Source organism: Microtus ochrogaster, chromosome 6, assembly GCF_000317375.1.
Source record: "Microtus ochrogaster isolate Prairie Vole_2 chromosome 6, MicOch1.0, whole genome shotgun sequence".
NCBI classification, from domain to species: Eukaryota; Metazoa; Chordata; class Mammalia; order Rodentia; family Cricetidae; genus Microtus; species Microtus ochrogaster.
The window spans coordinates 57,563,986-57,580,277 of NC_022013.1; the positions used below are offsets into that span (position 1 = coordinate 57,563,986).

General features: G+C 47.9%; 1 protein-coding gene across 2 annotated transcripts in view; it reads right to left on the reverse strand.

Annotated features, from left to right (window-relative positions):
• The window catches only part of Grid1 (glutamate ionotropic receptor delta type subunit 1), a 762,418-nt gene that overhangs the window by 531,333 nt on the left and 214,793 nt on the right, over positions 1-16,292 (reverse strand). For both annotated transcript variants that reach the window (XM_013346867.2, XM_026779664.1), the window contains exon 4: positions 13,009-13,214. In XM_013346867.2, the coding sequence (XP_013202321.2) occupies positions 13,009-13,214 (206 nt within the window). The remainder of the gene's footprint in view (positions 1-13,008; positions 13,215-16,292) is intronic.

Here is a 16,292-nt window from a genome sequence, read left to right on the forward strand (position 1 = left end):
CTGCTGAGAAGTCAAGGACAATGGCACTGGGTTTTGATCCTACTGCATGTACTGGCTTTGTGGGAGCCTAGCCTGTTTGGATGCTCACCTTACTATGAAGGGGATGGAGGGGGAGAGGACCTTGGACTGCCCACAGGGCAGGGAACCCTGACTGCTCTTCAGACTGGAGAGGGAGGGGGAGGGGAGTGGGATGTGGGGAGGGGGGAGGGAAGAAAGGGAGGCAGGGAGGAGGCGGAAATTTTTAAATAAAAAAAATTCCACTAAAAAAAAAAAGAGTACAGTATGGAAAAGAAGAAACTACAGGGACCTTAAACTATACTGAAGAGATGATCAGGTCCAGCATTGGAAGGGACAAGCCACACTGACAGTATATGTACAGATCTATTAGATGATATAATGAGAAAGGCACTAGTCTACCCATGTGGCCTTTCCTCTCAAAGTCCATACCCCAAATCTAATCATGTGAAAAACATTGCATAAACTATAACAAGGAAAATTATACACTAGAAATAAAAGCATCCAAAAATTTTAAAAAACTTTAGGTTAAAAACTAAGGCAATGTCAATGAACTATGAAGGTTAGTTAATGATGTATAAATGTCTTCGTTATGACAACTATTCTAATACAAAATACTAACAATGAGGAAAGCTGGGTGTGGAGTAGAACTTCTTAGCTCATTTTCCTGTTAAAACTAAAATATTTCTGAAATTGGAATTTTGTTCAAAAATGAAATGGAGTCTCACCTTAAGTTCTACAAAATGCACTTCTGAATAGTTACCTGAAGTAGTTACATCCTGGTTACCTCGCCTTAGCTCAGTGCTAAGTCAGTGCTCATCAGTGCTATGTCAGTGCTCATCAACATATCGATACCACCTTTAATCCCTGCCCAGATGCCCCATGCAACCTACCCCACTTCCTAAGGCCACCCAGAGCTTTCAGAAGCACTGGGAAGATCCCCACCCATGCTGTGATGGCTCCCATCCCCTAAAGGGTTAATTCCAGGCTTTCACAAGGCAAGGTCTTTTCCAGGTTCCTCCTCCTTCTCCACATGTCTCTTGATGTTGCCGTATTAAAAAAATCTATTGCTCATGCTCTCACCTTCTACAGAACCCTGCTACATCCCTGGTGAGTTTCTTCTTGTTGTTGATCTTCGTTGTGGGCCCCTCCCTGCCCTTTAACACTCAGTGCAGACACTGGTTTTTATAGAGAGCTCCCTGTCAGGTAGGCGAACCATGGAGAAAACCCTCATCGCCCAACACTTGGGCCTGTCCTATGCTGTTTCTACTTGCTTGGTCTCTGAGAGGAGCTCTCAAGCACCACACTTCAACAAGTGTTGACTCGGCAATGAATAAATGACTTCGAAGAAAAGGGAGATGGAAAAACCATTGCCTGAAATGAAAGGTCTTTGTTCTGGGCTTTAGATTTTGAATCCTATTCTTCAGGACTTCATTAACCTCACTGGAGTCCTATATAACTACATCCCATTATATGGCAATGTAATGGATTACTAGATTTAATTATAACAGGATAATTAATGTCTGGGTATTAGTAGTTTAGACATAAAACTTATATATTCCCTTCAGTGTAACTACTCTCTCTAACTTCATGATTACCCAACTAAGAAATATTGTTTTTGATAACAAGTGCCTTTGTTATGGAGTACGTGATGCCAAGCAGAACATTTGGTCTGTAGCCTACTACTGTCCTTCAGGCTGAGCCTACCATAGCTATATCATTCTAGAACCACAGTGCAAATCCCATACCTTGCTCTCTGGGTTTCCCAAGGCATATTCCCAAGTCTCCTGGGAGACAGCTGAACAATACCCTTTCTTGACTTCAATTTTCTTCCATTACATCAAGTAAAGGCAAACCATGAGAAACAAGGGACCCTCATCAGCTTTGAAAAAGGGAAGACAGTATAGTCAAGTCAGAGAAAGGATGAGGAACTCTACCTCACCCTGAGTCTCCACCTCTCTACCACATCTTCTCCAACTTTCTCACAACTCTTTCTTTGGGCATTGTTCCAAAGATTGTCATTCCATGTGAGGTATTGTGCACATCTGCAGTCAAGCGCTCAAGAGGTTGCTATGGGAGGATGATGAGTGTGCAGCTACCCTTGGCTGTATGGCTATATAGTAAGACAAAAGAAAGGAAGGAAGGAAGGAAGGAAGGAAGGAAGGAAGGAAGGAAGGAAGGAAGGAAACTTTGCTTCCTATCAGTGACTTTCAGGTTGCTCTCAAATGACGACACCATGAACACTCATAGCACAGATTCCCAAACGCATGGCACAGTGCCCCCACTCTGACCCATCCTCTCACTCATCCTTACAGAACCCAGTGATGGGCAAGCCTGAGCTTCCCTTTAGCTTGACAGATTACCTATATTTGAACTCTGATCAGTCACATGATAAAAAAAATATATTGTCCCCAGGTCACAGTGCTTTAAGGACACCCAAACCATCATATTATAAGGGTCAAGTGAAGATGACTGCCCAGCTGCCGGCTTCTCCAGCTTCTCATTCTTGCAGAATGTAACCGTGGCCACATGACAGTCTCTAGCACAGAGCTGTCCAGCTGATCCCTTAATGAGTTTTGACCCAAGTAAAGCATGAAAGTTAATAAAATGATTATTTTATTAACTAAGCTTCAGGATAGTTAATCACATGACAATAGACAACAAGAACAATTTCCTCCGCTTCCTGCATGACAGTGCTCCACTATGAGGCAGACAGGACGCTTTCCCCTGCCTTCTCATGCTGGTGTTCCCTATTCCAATTTCTCCAGGCAATTTTCATACAAACCCCACAAGCACAGATCTGGGATATCCCGGCATCTCTTCAAGGCAGGCATCATTGCCTCAGTTACTGCTGTTTACTGCCTGATCCCCACTCCATTAATACAGTAAACTTACCCCCACTTGCTCCCTCCATGACTTGGTATTCCTGTCTAGGGGCCCTGCACAGCAGATCTACGGGTGCTATTGCGCCCAGTGTCATTACAAAAGGTGATTTTACTCATTCTCAAAATTCTTTAGCTTGCTTCAAAGTCTCCCATCTGGAGCACTACCCAAGGAAAGTTCACATGGGTGCCTGCACTGGAGCCCTTGTCCACAATGGTACAGAGAAGGGCAGTGACGCACAGTCTTCCCAATACGGTGATAGGTGGAAGGTCACTGACAACCGGGTGCTCACAGCTGGGTGCCAATTTCCAGGCTCACTGGTCTTTTTAAGTATGGGTTTCTTCTCTCTGGTTCAGCGTGACAGCTCTTTAGGACCATAGACCATGCCTGTCCCCTAAAGGATCCAGACATGAAGCCTACTGTGTCTTAGTAGTAGCCCAATCACTGACAGGCTGCTGTGGGATTCCTTCACAGCTGAAAAGTCACTCTAGAGGTAGAAAGCACCTGTGGCCATCTCCCTTCCATGTGCCTATTAACCAGAAATCCTGAGATGCCACCAAACCGCTATCACTAGTGGCATGGGCCAGTGATAGCTCAGATGGGAAATGGCCTGAGATGTCCTGCCCTGTTTCAGGACATAATCTACAATGACCAGGCAACATCTGGAGCCTGAGGGTCACTGAGATCCCCCTCCCTTTAAGTTCCCCAGGACTCCTGTGCTCTCCTCTGAAAACACTCTGAAGGGTTTTCTGATAGTTTAGTCTTCAATCGCAACTAGAGTGGCCAAAAACCAGAAATGATCTGTCTCTTTTTGCTGGCCCCTTTACTCAATACCAAGAGTCGCAAGCACATCTGGTCTTCCTTATTTGGTTCCAGAAGTCATGCTTCTTGACAGAGAGTGAATGAAGAGGCAGAATACGTCCAGGTTCTCCTCTGAGCCACTGACACATTCACCTTGACCCCAGCAACCCCATGCTGATTCATTCCACCATTGTAACTAATAGCCATCCCAGGACACAATAACCAGGACTGTACCACTGTGAGTTTCAGCCTGAGCACCTAAAGAGGCATCACATGGCGATCTGAGCATCCAGAAACCTCCAGATTGCTTTGGTGAAGACGAGAATAGGTCGTGTGGATGAGAAGAAGGAAGGGAGAGGGATGTTTTTTAGTCTTCTGCCCTGTGTCATTGTTTAACCTATATTAACCCTTCCTGCACTGCCCATGTGGTTGGAAACCACTCCCTGCCTACATGCCCCCAGTGTTCCAGAGCTTTTTAGATGGGGACATGTATGTGTTTCTCCTGGCAAACACTTCCATGTTCCGCTGTCATGTTTTGTTTCTCTCATAGTTGTACTTGTCTTGTATAACCAGCAACTCCTTTGTCCCAAGATCCATGACTCCAGCCATGGACCATAATGCCTTCTGTTTGCCGGCACCCTGCCCTAACATCATGGCACATGGGAACAATGCTGAAGATGTGGAGTATAATGAACTGGGGACAGAGAGATGCTGAGCTACCCCAGCCATAGGTGGAGAATACATAGTAGATATACCTGTTATGATAGCCCCCCAAAAATACCTCACCTCTCTCCAGGTCCACCATCTCAGTGGTAGGTCACAATCACAGCCTTGATGACAAGCACTAGCACACACAGATCTGTAGAGCTGCCTTTGCTCAGTGATGCCAGTATGTTTCCCCATGTCCCTGGTGCGTCATCACTTTGCATGTTCTGAGACTCTCTCTCTCCATTCATACAATAGTGCCTGGTACCTCCTCGATGCCTAGAACCATGTCAGACTCTGAGGAGAAGGAAGGGGGCAGACCTGCACTTCTTGAAAAACTGCTGATTCTTAGAATAAACTAATGAGTCAAAGGTAGTAATTTCACTGCGCAAATAGAAAGCCAAGGCTATGGGGAGTCACAGAGTTAGACAGTGGGACAGGCATAGGGCAGGTCTGCCTAGAACCATGTCTCCTCCCCCATCATAAACAGAAGGAAGATGTAAATGCTCTCAGGGAGCCCGGGATCTTCCAAGAAAATAGCAATCAAATGGGGAGCAAGTGGAAGGAGTCCCTCATCCTCAGATGAAGCTCTCTTAGGTCAGTTGATCTGACCCAACTCTATTGACCACTCATGAATGACACTTCTGGGCTCCCCCAAAGTTTCCAGAGTACTTTCCTGTATCACTTTCTCCTGCATAGTGTATTCAAGGACTCTCTGTGAAGATTTGGGAGAAAGACGGCTTCCCCTACCTCTGCCATGGGTAACAAGCCTCCTCCCACAAACACACAGTGTGAAGAGACTGGCTTTGGAGATGAGATACTCTGGACTATTGGCCAACTCCATCACACTCCTTGCTCTGCCAAAGTCTTGCTCTCCTAGCATTGTCCAACCAACACGGTCAGCTGATGGGTCCACAAAAATTCAACTTGATCCTGAAACACCGGAGCCCTCCCTCTTTATCCTAGACCCCATTGTCACCACCCTCCTCCAAAGCTGGACAATGTAGAAACAAAGCAAGAAAACAGGGTAATGGCCCCAGCTCTCCCCCAACCTCTTTCCTCTGGCAGGTGGGAAGGTTTTCTTCCATCCACACACTGGGGTGATGATGGACTGCCCCCAATTCTCTACCCTGTACTTTCTTTCCTTTGCCATGTAACTTCAGACATAAAACTCAAGAGGTAGAGACTCTTACGCCTTCCCACTCAGCTGCCCCGGCTGCTCACTTTGGCTGAGAGAATGGAGCAACAGAGCGAAGTCTGAAGCTAGACTTCCAGCAGCCCTGAGCATTGCCATCGGCTGTTCCGGAACTCTGATGCTGCTGTAGAGATATGTACAGCCCCAACAGCTCTGCCTGTTGGATGAGTCCACGCCAACTCACCCAGCTTCGCCTCCCCTCCGCCTGTGTAACGCTCTCCTAGAGTCCCCACCAGGCTTCCGATGTAGCCCTTCGTCCATGCCACCTCAGAGGAGGCCTTCCAATCTGAAAACTCTCAGTGCCTCGGTGCATAAAGAAGGTAACTGAGTCATCTCAGCTGCCTGCGCTTGCGTATACCCTTTGAGCCCCATGCCTCCTGGATGAAGGGGCGGGCTGCTAGTAAGACACAAGAAAAGACTAACATTCTGTTCAGATATTTAATAGCCGGACAAAGAAAGAACCCAAGGTCCCTTCAGGCCCATGCTTCAGGTTCCCCTGCCTCCTCCTCCCTTCTCCCTCTCCCTCTGACTCCACAAAGAAGCAGCTAGCTTCCTCAAGCATTCCTGAGCATGGAGAACAGGGGTAACTCAGACTGGAAACAGCATGGGCTTTCATACACTATCTCCCATTGATTGCTTAGACTCTCCTTTGAAATAACAGAAACCAAAGATTAAGTTCTTTCAAAGCAGTGTTTTACTTGGGTCATTCTGCTTGGCGAGAACACTATGAACACGTTTAGTATGTTCAGCTGAGGCTACAAACAGTGTTTGCCTGGGAACAGAAGTCAATGTTCCTGGGATCCTACCATCATCCATTTCCTAGGCTCTGAAAACAGGGATTAGCAGAGATGAGCAGCCTCGGAGCCTGCAAAAACATTCCGGGTCACCAGATGGGAAACACAGCAAAATAGTTGAGGAGTAGATGGGAAGCCGAAGGGCCAGCTCTGTATCAAGGGAGGAGAATCTTGGAGACAGCAGGCCCCGAGGTCAACCTTCCTCCCATAAGCACTGAGTTCTAAAGCTGCCAGGAAAAACTGTAGGAAATGCCCTTCCTCAAGCTATTGCTGGTAAGAAGGTCTGAGGGAAAGCAACAAAACTCCAATTCACAGCACTTTCGTTAAAAAGTGCCAGGGCTTTGAAATCCATAAACAGTGAGATATAATTAAATGCAAATGTGGGGCCTTGTTTCAAAATTAATCTTTTATAATTAATTAGTAATTTAAAATATCTTGGTAAATGATACTTAAATGGCATGGAATTATGCTAGCTCTGAGTGATAAAGTCGTCTGCTAGAGATTTGCCGTTTTGGAGCGAGAGATATTTGCACATACCACGTGGGACAACAGAACACTGTGCCTCCTTAATTTACCTTTGCGACAACCAGGATAAAGAGCAGATTCTTTATATTCAGATTGTGGGGGCCTCATCACTGCAGCAGAACCAGAAAGGAAATTGCTTGGAGTCAACCCACTCCCATTAAGGATTAAATTGGCCTCTGGCCATGCTGTCATCCTGGGAGGCCAAGCTGGGAAAGGATGTTGATGAGGGGGACCCTTTCCACCTTTGTCACCCCCCATATTCCACCCAGCCTGTGCAAAAGGACCAATAGGAGCAATGAGAAGCTGTCCCTACAGCCGTTTCCCCCAGTCTTTCTCCTATCCTTCCACTCCAGAAGAGTCTGTCAGTGCCTAACCACAAAGGTAAATGTCACCTGTTGCCACTGTCACTTCGTCAGGGCCTTTCCTTTCTCAACATTGCAAAGATCACCTTGGACCACTCTGCCGTCAGAAGGTCACCACTCTGGTTGATATAGGGGCACGGCACACTGCAACATGGGTTTTCTCTAGGGGTATCTGTCTGTGTGTGTTCTGGTGCCTGACAGACTGTGCCAGTTTGAGGGGCTGGTGTTACAGGTTATATCTTTGATATGTTGGGGAGTGGAAAAGTGAAGACAGTAGTGTGTGTGTCTGTCTGTCTGTCTGTCTGCCTGTCTCTGTGTATACATACATACATACATACATACATACATACATATTGTGAACTAGTCTCCCAAACCTGCTTACATCAATGTTTACTTCCACTCCAGCCCCATATATTCATCTCTGTGCCTTGTGCTGGCTCCCCCACATGGCACATCTGGGTGAGGACCACTCCACCTATAGGAGAAGTCCAGGCTATTTGCTGACCTCTGCTGACCTAGAATAGGATTCTAAGGCAATTAACTATAAATCTTCCCAACAGCAGAAGGTTTAAGACCAAAGTCCTGTATTAATAACCCACCTAGGACTTGCTGAGCAGCCAAAGATGCAGCCAAAACACAAACGAGATAACCTCAGCTATAAGCCTTTCTACAGGAAACAAGAACTATAAGAAACACCCACTTATTCCCCCGAAAGATGGCCAGGTTTGGGGGCTCTCAAATGAGGAAAGAGGGAATGTTACATAGCCCCAACCCATGGTTTTCCATCCCAGTAGAATGGAAAGAAAGCCCGATTTTCATGGGACAGTGGGGGAGGGAACGCGGCACCTGTCACTGTGAACGAGGAGCAATCAGCTGTCTTTTACAGAGCGTTTGGCTAGGCTCTCATTTCTAACTAGCCATCGCAGATGGAAAGAAAAGAGAAGAAAATACAGAAGAAGCAAAGGAGAGAGGGGACTCTGGAAAGCTAGAAGCAGGCTCCCAACAATGACAAGGTGAAAGGGTAAACCTGAGAGCTCACACACAGCCAGCAGGAGCCTCAGTGGGAGGGAGCCCTGGGTCACCCCCTCTCCACTAGCTCCTGAGGATGCTCTGTAGTACGTGGTCCAGTTGGCCTCAGAGAGAAGGCTAGTTCCTATATCCTGGAATTTAATATGGTCCTTGATCCACAGGAGCCACCAGACAGTACTGGTTGGGTCCACAGGTGATTGGCTAGATGGAGGGATTAGATGACAGACAGACAGTGACAAATGGGACACATACATCCAGTGAAGAGCCAACTGTCAGTGGACAGCTGGTCTCCCCCATCAAACACGACCTGGAGAGGGATGAAGACAGGAAGACTGTGGACCATTAGCCTCTAAGACCTGTAACTGCGCCCCCACCTGCACCAATTGATCGTGCCTAAAGCTGACTCCCTGATCTGACTCAGGAGTCTTTCCTACCGTCAGCTTAGCCTCAGTGTCAGCCATTTCTGGTATGCCTGCCTCTCTGTATCCATTCAGTTGGTGCCAGCTCATTCTTCTAGGCCTGGCCTTGTTATTACTGCGTTCAGGAAGCCTCCCAGACACTGCCATTATCTGTCTCACTGGCCACAAGGTACTGGTCCATCCCTTCTGCCACTATGGATAACAGGACTTTTTCATATCTCCATCTTCGCTGACCAAGCGGGAAGCCCCATGGAAGCAGGAAGCCAGCCACAGTGCTGGGGCTCATTAAACCTGCAAACGTGCCAGATGGAATGTGTGAGAAGACAGCTCGAGAAGCTGCCGCTGAGCAGGCTCTCCAGAGCAAGGCCCTGATCTTAGCCCTCCTCAGCAGCTTCAGACTTCATTGCTTGAGCTCCCAAGGCTCTGGAGTGAAGTCGAAAGACCCATGCCCACCTCCCCATCTGGTGAACCAGCTGACAGGCTTGAGTGATGATGACATCACAGACAAACTCACAGCCCGCTAAAGTCATCCGCCAGCCAGTGCCAAAACCGAAATGGAGAGACAGTGAGCCCAGCCCACTTCCAGGTAAGGTGACTGCAAGGAGTCTCCCTGCCTCCCTCTTCCTTCCCTCCCTCCAAGGCCAAGAACAGAACAGAGCACGTCCTGCTGGAGGCAGAAATTGTTCAGCAAGCCACAAGGACATCTGTGTGGCCATCACAGACCTGGGACCAGAATACCAGGAATGTAATCCCTCCAAGCTCAGCTGTTCCAGGCAGCATGGGGGTGGGGGATTCTGCTCCAAGCTCAGATACTCCAGGGGTGCTTCTGGCCACCCTACTTTGCTGCTGTTTCTGTTTTATTATGATGTCAGGTGGAACCCAAATCTTTGTACATGCTAGCCAACTGTCCTACACGGAGCCATAAACCCAGCCCTCTCGCTACCTTTTAAAGACACTGTGTCAACATCGTGAAGAAAAATGTGGAATTCAGAATGAGTCATGCAGTTGTGTAGCTTGGTCTCTTAGTAAGGCTTCTCACTGTTAAGTGAGAGCAGGACCTCTCCCTGGCGCTTAGCTGGGTGTGGGTAACCTCTTTTCCCGTTTTCCTGGCCCAGCCTCGATGTAAGGGGAGGAGCTTGGTCCTGCCTCAACTTGATGTGCCCTGCTTTGTGCAAGCCCATGGGATGTCTGTCCATTCTGAATGGAGATGGAAGAGGAGCAGATGGGGAGGGGGTAAGATGGGAAAGTGGAGGGGACAGGAGGTGAGGAGGGAGGGGAGACTGATTGGCATGTAAAGCAAAGGAAAAAAATGTTATTTAAATAGAAAGAATTGAAATAAAATAAAAAAGGCTGAGTCATGGACAGCAGTGGGTCCATGAGCCCACAGGGACCCAGGCAAGCACCAAGATGGTGGTTTCCTACAACCCACCTTCCCACACATCACCAAGACCAGAGTTTGGAAATCTGCTAGCCCCGGGCAACACTGTGCCTCATGATGTTAAATCACAGACAGTCCAGTGGTGCCCTATAACCCGCAGGCCAAGGGCTGAGGGCAGTGAACTGCTTCAGCAGGGTTACTACTCAGAGAGACAGTTTCTAACACGGTTCACTGGCAGCCTAGCAGGTCATGGTGTGTGTGCAAGGCTCGGTACTAACAACAATGAAAGCGTCAAGCGCATCAGCAGACTTACACTTAGGGGAAGGCAAGTCTCCAGCAGAGCTGACTTTCTTCACCCACTCCCATTCAGCCATGCTTTCTAAAAGGGAGAAATAAGACATGGCAGCTGGGAAGGCCGCACAACCTACAAGGCCCCACAGCTCCTCTGTGCCTTCCAATCCACACGGCAGTGGCCTCTCACTCCTCTAGACAGTGCTCTGAATGTCATAAGATTCAGAAAGGGGGTCACCCTCGTGAGAATCATCTGTCTCGTCCCAACAAAGAGGAAAGTGGGTCAGTCTGCCTGAGGAGCTCAAGCAATGTCCCCAGGCAATGACAAAGATGGAGCTCCCCGGCTTTTAGGAGACCTGCAGTACTAGACAGCTGGACAGAAGTGTTCTCCAGACTCTAGATCCTTTTCCCATCTAGCCTGATAGACACACTAAGACTCTTAGAATGAGGCCTGGAACAACCCCGAAGCATATCTTCCTCCCCGATGCTGGCAACAACCGCATGCATCTTTGACAGAAAGGGTAACACACTGTGTCCTCTGAAATCACCAGCAGTGGAGGAGAGAAGACTCTGGAACAGGCCAAGCCCAGACTAGAATTCCATTCTGCCTCTTAGTAACAATGACTTGATACAAATCACTTAACAACTGTTAAAATCACAACTGAAACAGGTGCTGAGGGGGAAATGAGCACCAAGGGCCAGACCCATGTGGGCACCAGGAAAGGATGGCTTCCTCTATTTCCGGTGGCATGGCCAGGAACCAGAGACTAGGACTTTATAGGCACTTAAAGAAAGGCAGAAGTGGTATGTCCTCTAATCCAAATTCAGAGACTGTCTTCATACTCAGTCTCCTGTCACCACTCCAGTCAGAGCTGCCTGACAAGGGAAGGAGCCACTCCATTGTATCCACGCCCCCAAACACCCAGAGTGTGAACACAGTCTGCAGAATTAGAAAAGGCAGCCGGCTAAAGCCAAGCACAGTGCACACCGCACCCCAGGAGTCTGGATAATTACTCACTTGGAAATAACACATTTAGGCCAGTTGTGGTCGTGTGTAAATCCTTCGGGGACTGAGAAACAAGAAAGGCCTAGATTCATGTGGATGGAAAATATACATGTGTATGCACAGCCAAATGTTTCTCAACACTGTGATCTTAGCAGTTGCAGCAACTGAGTCTATAAAGATCAAACAAATTGATCAACATCACACAGACAGGAAGTGGAGCAGAGACTGGACCAGAATCTGTGGAACTGCAAGACCCATTTTCTTTCCTCTCCCAAGCGTCCCAGAGATCAATGGCAGAGAGGGAAGGAGATGAGCAGAAAGGCCAAGGAATTAGAACAAAGTGAGAAGCTGGGAAGCTGGTGACAAAAACCGTGGAGACTCTCCCCAGGGCAGACGGATCCAAGTCTGGCAGTAAACAGAGAGAAAAGTCACCCTGTGAGCCACCTTCTGCAAACACACCACTGAGAGCATTCTGAGAAAGGCCGGTCATGTCAGGACTGCTAATCTGAGGCCGAATCACCGCATACAGGGAAGAGAGCTCTGCTGAGGACGCTGAGAACCCACAGGACAGCACAGCCTGGCTGACCACCAGCATGATCCAGGCCTGATTGGCTGAGAGCGTCGGGGCTGCTGGCCAACTTACACCAAATTAAGCGTTCCCAGTGTTAGGCTCTCCAGCAGTGGGCTTCGTGCTGGTTCCTGGTGCATGAGGTAGCATTCTGAATGATAATTAATTAGAGGGGAGAAGCAGAATAAGGAAGCATAGTACATCAGATGAAATTAGTATAATTCAGCCTTTCTCTTTCATTTTACCTGCAATCAGAGTATGCTGGCAAGGAGGCTTGGGTCAGGAGGGAAACCCCAGGGAGCATCCACTGTTCTATACTCCTATGATCCATTGGGCCCTCACTTGTTCCCAGATGCACCACACCGGTAGCCAATTCTTCCCTCAAACCAACTCAGGCCCAGGGAGTGACAGCCACTCTCTGTTTACCACCTCTGTGCCATGAGACCCCTGGAAACAGTCCCAGCCAGCACTTCTAGCTCAGTTTTCTAGTCTGATCTCAAATTAATGCATTCTTTGCGAAATTGGAGGCCCTCCCTAGCCTTCCTGTGGAAGTCCGGATCCCTAATAGAGGTGTTTTTAAAAGGAACACACACCAATCAGCACAAGCGCCAAAGAAGACGCTCGCTCACACCAGGCATCACTTGGTACGCCACAGACACCTCCACCGAATGTAAACAAATCCCGTGGCAAACCTGCCCACTTCTCCAGAGAGCTGGAAAATCAATTTATCCCTACAGGTGGATGCAACCAAGAAAAGAAAACTACTAGGAAAAACATCTGGGTTTCAACTTGGAAAATCGGGGCAGTAACTTACAAGCAGGCTTCCCACCTGTCCCATAGCCTCTTCTGAGTCAGAGAAGAACATGGGTCACCTATTAGGGACCCATTAGTAGCCATATCGTGTTGAGGCTTCTCTCTGTATAGTCAGGTACTGGGGACTGAGCGCTCATGTGTTCCCTGTTTGTTTCTCTTATACACCTGACCCATTCAGCGGCCCTGGGCACCAGGCATGAGCGGCCTCAGCTCCCGTGACCTACCTCATTGATGAAGGAGTGGGCCCCTTGTGGGCTAAGCAGTAAGATGGCACGGCGCAGCGTGTCCCGGTAGCGGTTCAGCTCCTCTGTCTTCATGGTGGTGAAGAGACTGGTGAACACGTGACTGATATTCTTGTCCACCTTTTGTAAAGAGACGTCGAGGCCCAGCCGTGAGGCCTGGTCCAGAAAGCTTTGGAGCCCACGGATATCTGAGCATGGGAGAAGAGGAAGGAAGAACCATCTTTAAATGGGAAGGGATCTAGCCGGGAGGGCAACTAACCCCAACGCTCCTAACCCAGGCAGCCACCAGCAGAAACGGGGTTCCTGTCTACTTCATTCATTCAGAGCAGGCTGCAAGGCAGCAACTTAGACCCAACATCCTCATCAGCATCTAGCCCTAGGGTGTAGAGTGGTTACCGTCTAGCATTGGGAATCCTTTCTGCCATCTGAAAGGTACTATGACAAAAATCACCCTTGGTAATCCTTTTTTTTTTTTTTCTCACGTATAGTCTCAATTCTGGCTGTTCTGTCCTCCAGGCTACATGGGCTGGTGCCCTGCCTCGGGTTTCCCCATCTCCCTCTGTACCTCACATCAGAGGTTTCTTGACCCTCTAGAGACAGATAAGACTACTGACTACCCTGAAGAGACCTGACCCAGCCTTGGGATGGGCCATTCTAACTCTGGGTCGCACACTCTAATCCTCTGAATGTCAACATCTCATGTGATGACCCCTAGCCAATACCACAGGCCTTGTCTTGCTTCAGGATCTGATTTTCTTCCTAGAACTCCCTTCCTCTTGTTTTGTACCAAGAGGTAACTCTCCCAAATCCAATCAGAAGCTCATGTTCCAACTGACTCAGAGATGAATAGATGACCAAGATCCTTCACTGAGACTTTCCCCAGCATTAGGAAGGAACATCTATCTACAAGGTAAGTCAATTGAATCAACTACCTGAGGGTAGGAGTCCAGAGTGGATCCTGGAGCCCAGAAATAAGACACACTCTCACTGACCTACCACTGTGAGGGGCCAGGAGCTGTTTCTTTGTTTTTGTTGTTGTCGTTGTTGTTGTTAAGTACGACTCTAATAAACATGAAGCAACAGCTCTGCACAAGCCATCCAACTTCCTCAAGGGACATTGCCCAAGAATGGAACCAATACAGAAGCAAGCAGGTATAAGCCGGGGACACAGCTATGTTGACACTCTTCAAGCCTTGAGGTCCATCTGTGTCTGACACTGTCTCCTGGACTTCCCAAGAGTTCACTTTGCTTCCTAAGCCACTTCATGTTTCATTTCTGTCACTTGTAACCTAAATTGTCAACACATAGGAAAGTCATTTTGCTACCCTAGAATGCTTCCGTTACCTCCTTGTGCTGGTTGATTTTGGGTGTCAACTTCATAAAAGCTGTAGCACAATTAATAAAAACCCAAAAAGAGATATTGAAGTTCAGCCTTAAGGTCAGAAAATCAAAACACACAGCCAGCCACTGACTCTTACCTCTACCTCAGGCTGAAATGGCAATCCTGCCTCCAGGAATCTCAGAATGAGACTCTCTGAAAGCTGTCTCCTTCTGTCTTATATTCCTCTCTCTGGGCTAGGATTAAAGGCATGCATCACTACTGCCAGCTTTCTATGGCAAACTAATGTGGCTACTGGGATTAAAGGTGTGTGTCACCACTGCCTGGTCTGTAAGGCTGATCAGTGTGACTGTTTTACTCTATGACCTTCAGGCAAACTCTATTTATTAAAATACAAATGAAATATCACTACAACAAGCTACAGTCACCAGAGGAGGGAGCCCCAGTTGAGGAATGCCTCCAAGAGATCCAGTTGTAAGGTATTTTCTCAATTAGTGATCAATGTGGGAAGGCCCAGCCCATGGTGGGTGGTGGCATCCCTGGGCTGGTGATCCTGGGTTCTGTAAGAAAGCAGGTTGAGCAAGCCAAGGAAAGCAAACCAATAAGTAGCTCCCCTCCAAGGCCTTTGCATCAACTCTTGCCTCCAGGATTCTGCCCTGTATGAGTTCCTATCTTGTTTCCCTTTGAAGATGAATAGCAATGATGAAGTATAAGTCCAATAAACCCTTTCCTCCCTAACTTGCTTTCTGGTCATGATGTTTCATCACAGCAAGAGAAACCCTAGGATGCTTTATCCTTGCATTCCTGATCCCAGGGGCAGATTCTCCAGAGGAAGCAGAGTACCTCATGTAGTCCCACAAGGCCACTGTCCCCATGCCCCGGAGTCACTAAGACTCCAGTCACTGTGTAGTGCTAACCAAAAAGATTTTATTTCCTGGTGCTTCTCTGGAAATGCCTCCTCCTGGCTGTCACACAAACAGTTGTACATGAGCAAGTGTCAAGGGTGCTGGTATAGAGGCCCTCAGCTTTCTATCCTGATGGGAAAACAGACTTACCAGTAAGTCTAGTCTCAGCTTCACTGTGGCAGGAGTAGTCCCAGGACTACCACAGGGGAATGCCCGAGAGTAGGCCCTACTGGAGATTCTAAGAGATCCTTAAACTCCCAGGCAAAGCGTTTCTCCTTTCCACTCTTCACCTTGCTCATCAATAAAACGAGACCCTGAAAGACACGATTCCTATGCAATGGCCTTCTTGAGTCCAAGAAGCTGGCACATGGTAGTCCAGAGAGCCAGGTTCATAATGATGCAAAGAAGAACACTGTGGTGCCCAGAGGAGGATCCTACAGGCCATTTCAGAGATAGGCAAAGCAGACCAACAGGTATGCCTGCAGTCGCCTGTGTTCTAGTCTAGCCAGGACTTTGGTCTGTCCATTTGGCAGCCTGACCCTGAAGCCTAGACATGATACAAGTTAGGGCTTAGGCCCCTGAGAAACATGCAAAAAGGCATGAGGTCGGCCTCTTTATTATGCTCCAGAGTGAGGACAATACTGCCAGCAGATAGCTCTCCGAGGACTCCGACGTGGTGCTTTGTAACTGTCGCGGCACCCAGAGCCCCCAACCTACAGACTCAAGTTATCAAAGCCCCTTGAATTTCCATAGAAGTCACTGGGTTTCCACCATCCCATGTGGGACCCCCAAGACCTATGTTTTAAGTGAAATTGAAGAATTGTGCTAGCTAAGTTTTTATCAACTTAACTAACACAAGACAGAAAATCATGTAGGGAGAAGGAACCCCAACTAAGAAAATGACTCCATCAGAATGGCTCGTAGGCAAACTTGTGGAGCATTTTCTTAATTAATGATTTAAATGAGAGGGTGGTACCATAGCAGGGCAGGTGGTTCTGGGTGGTACCATAGCAGGGCAGGTG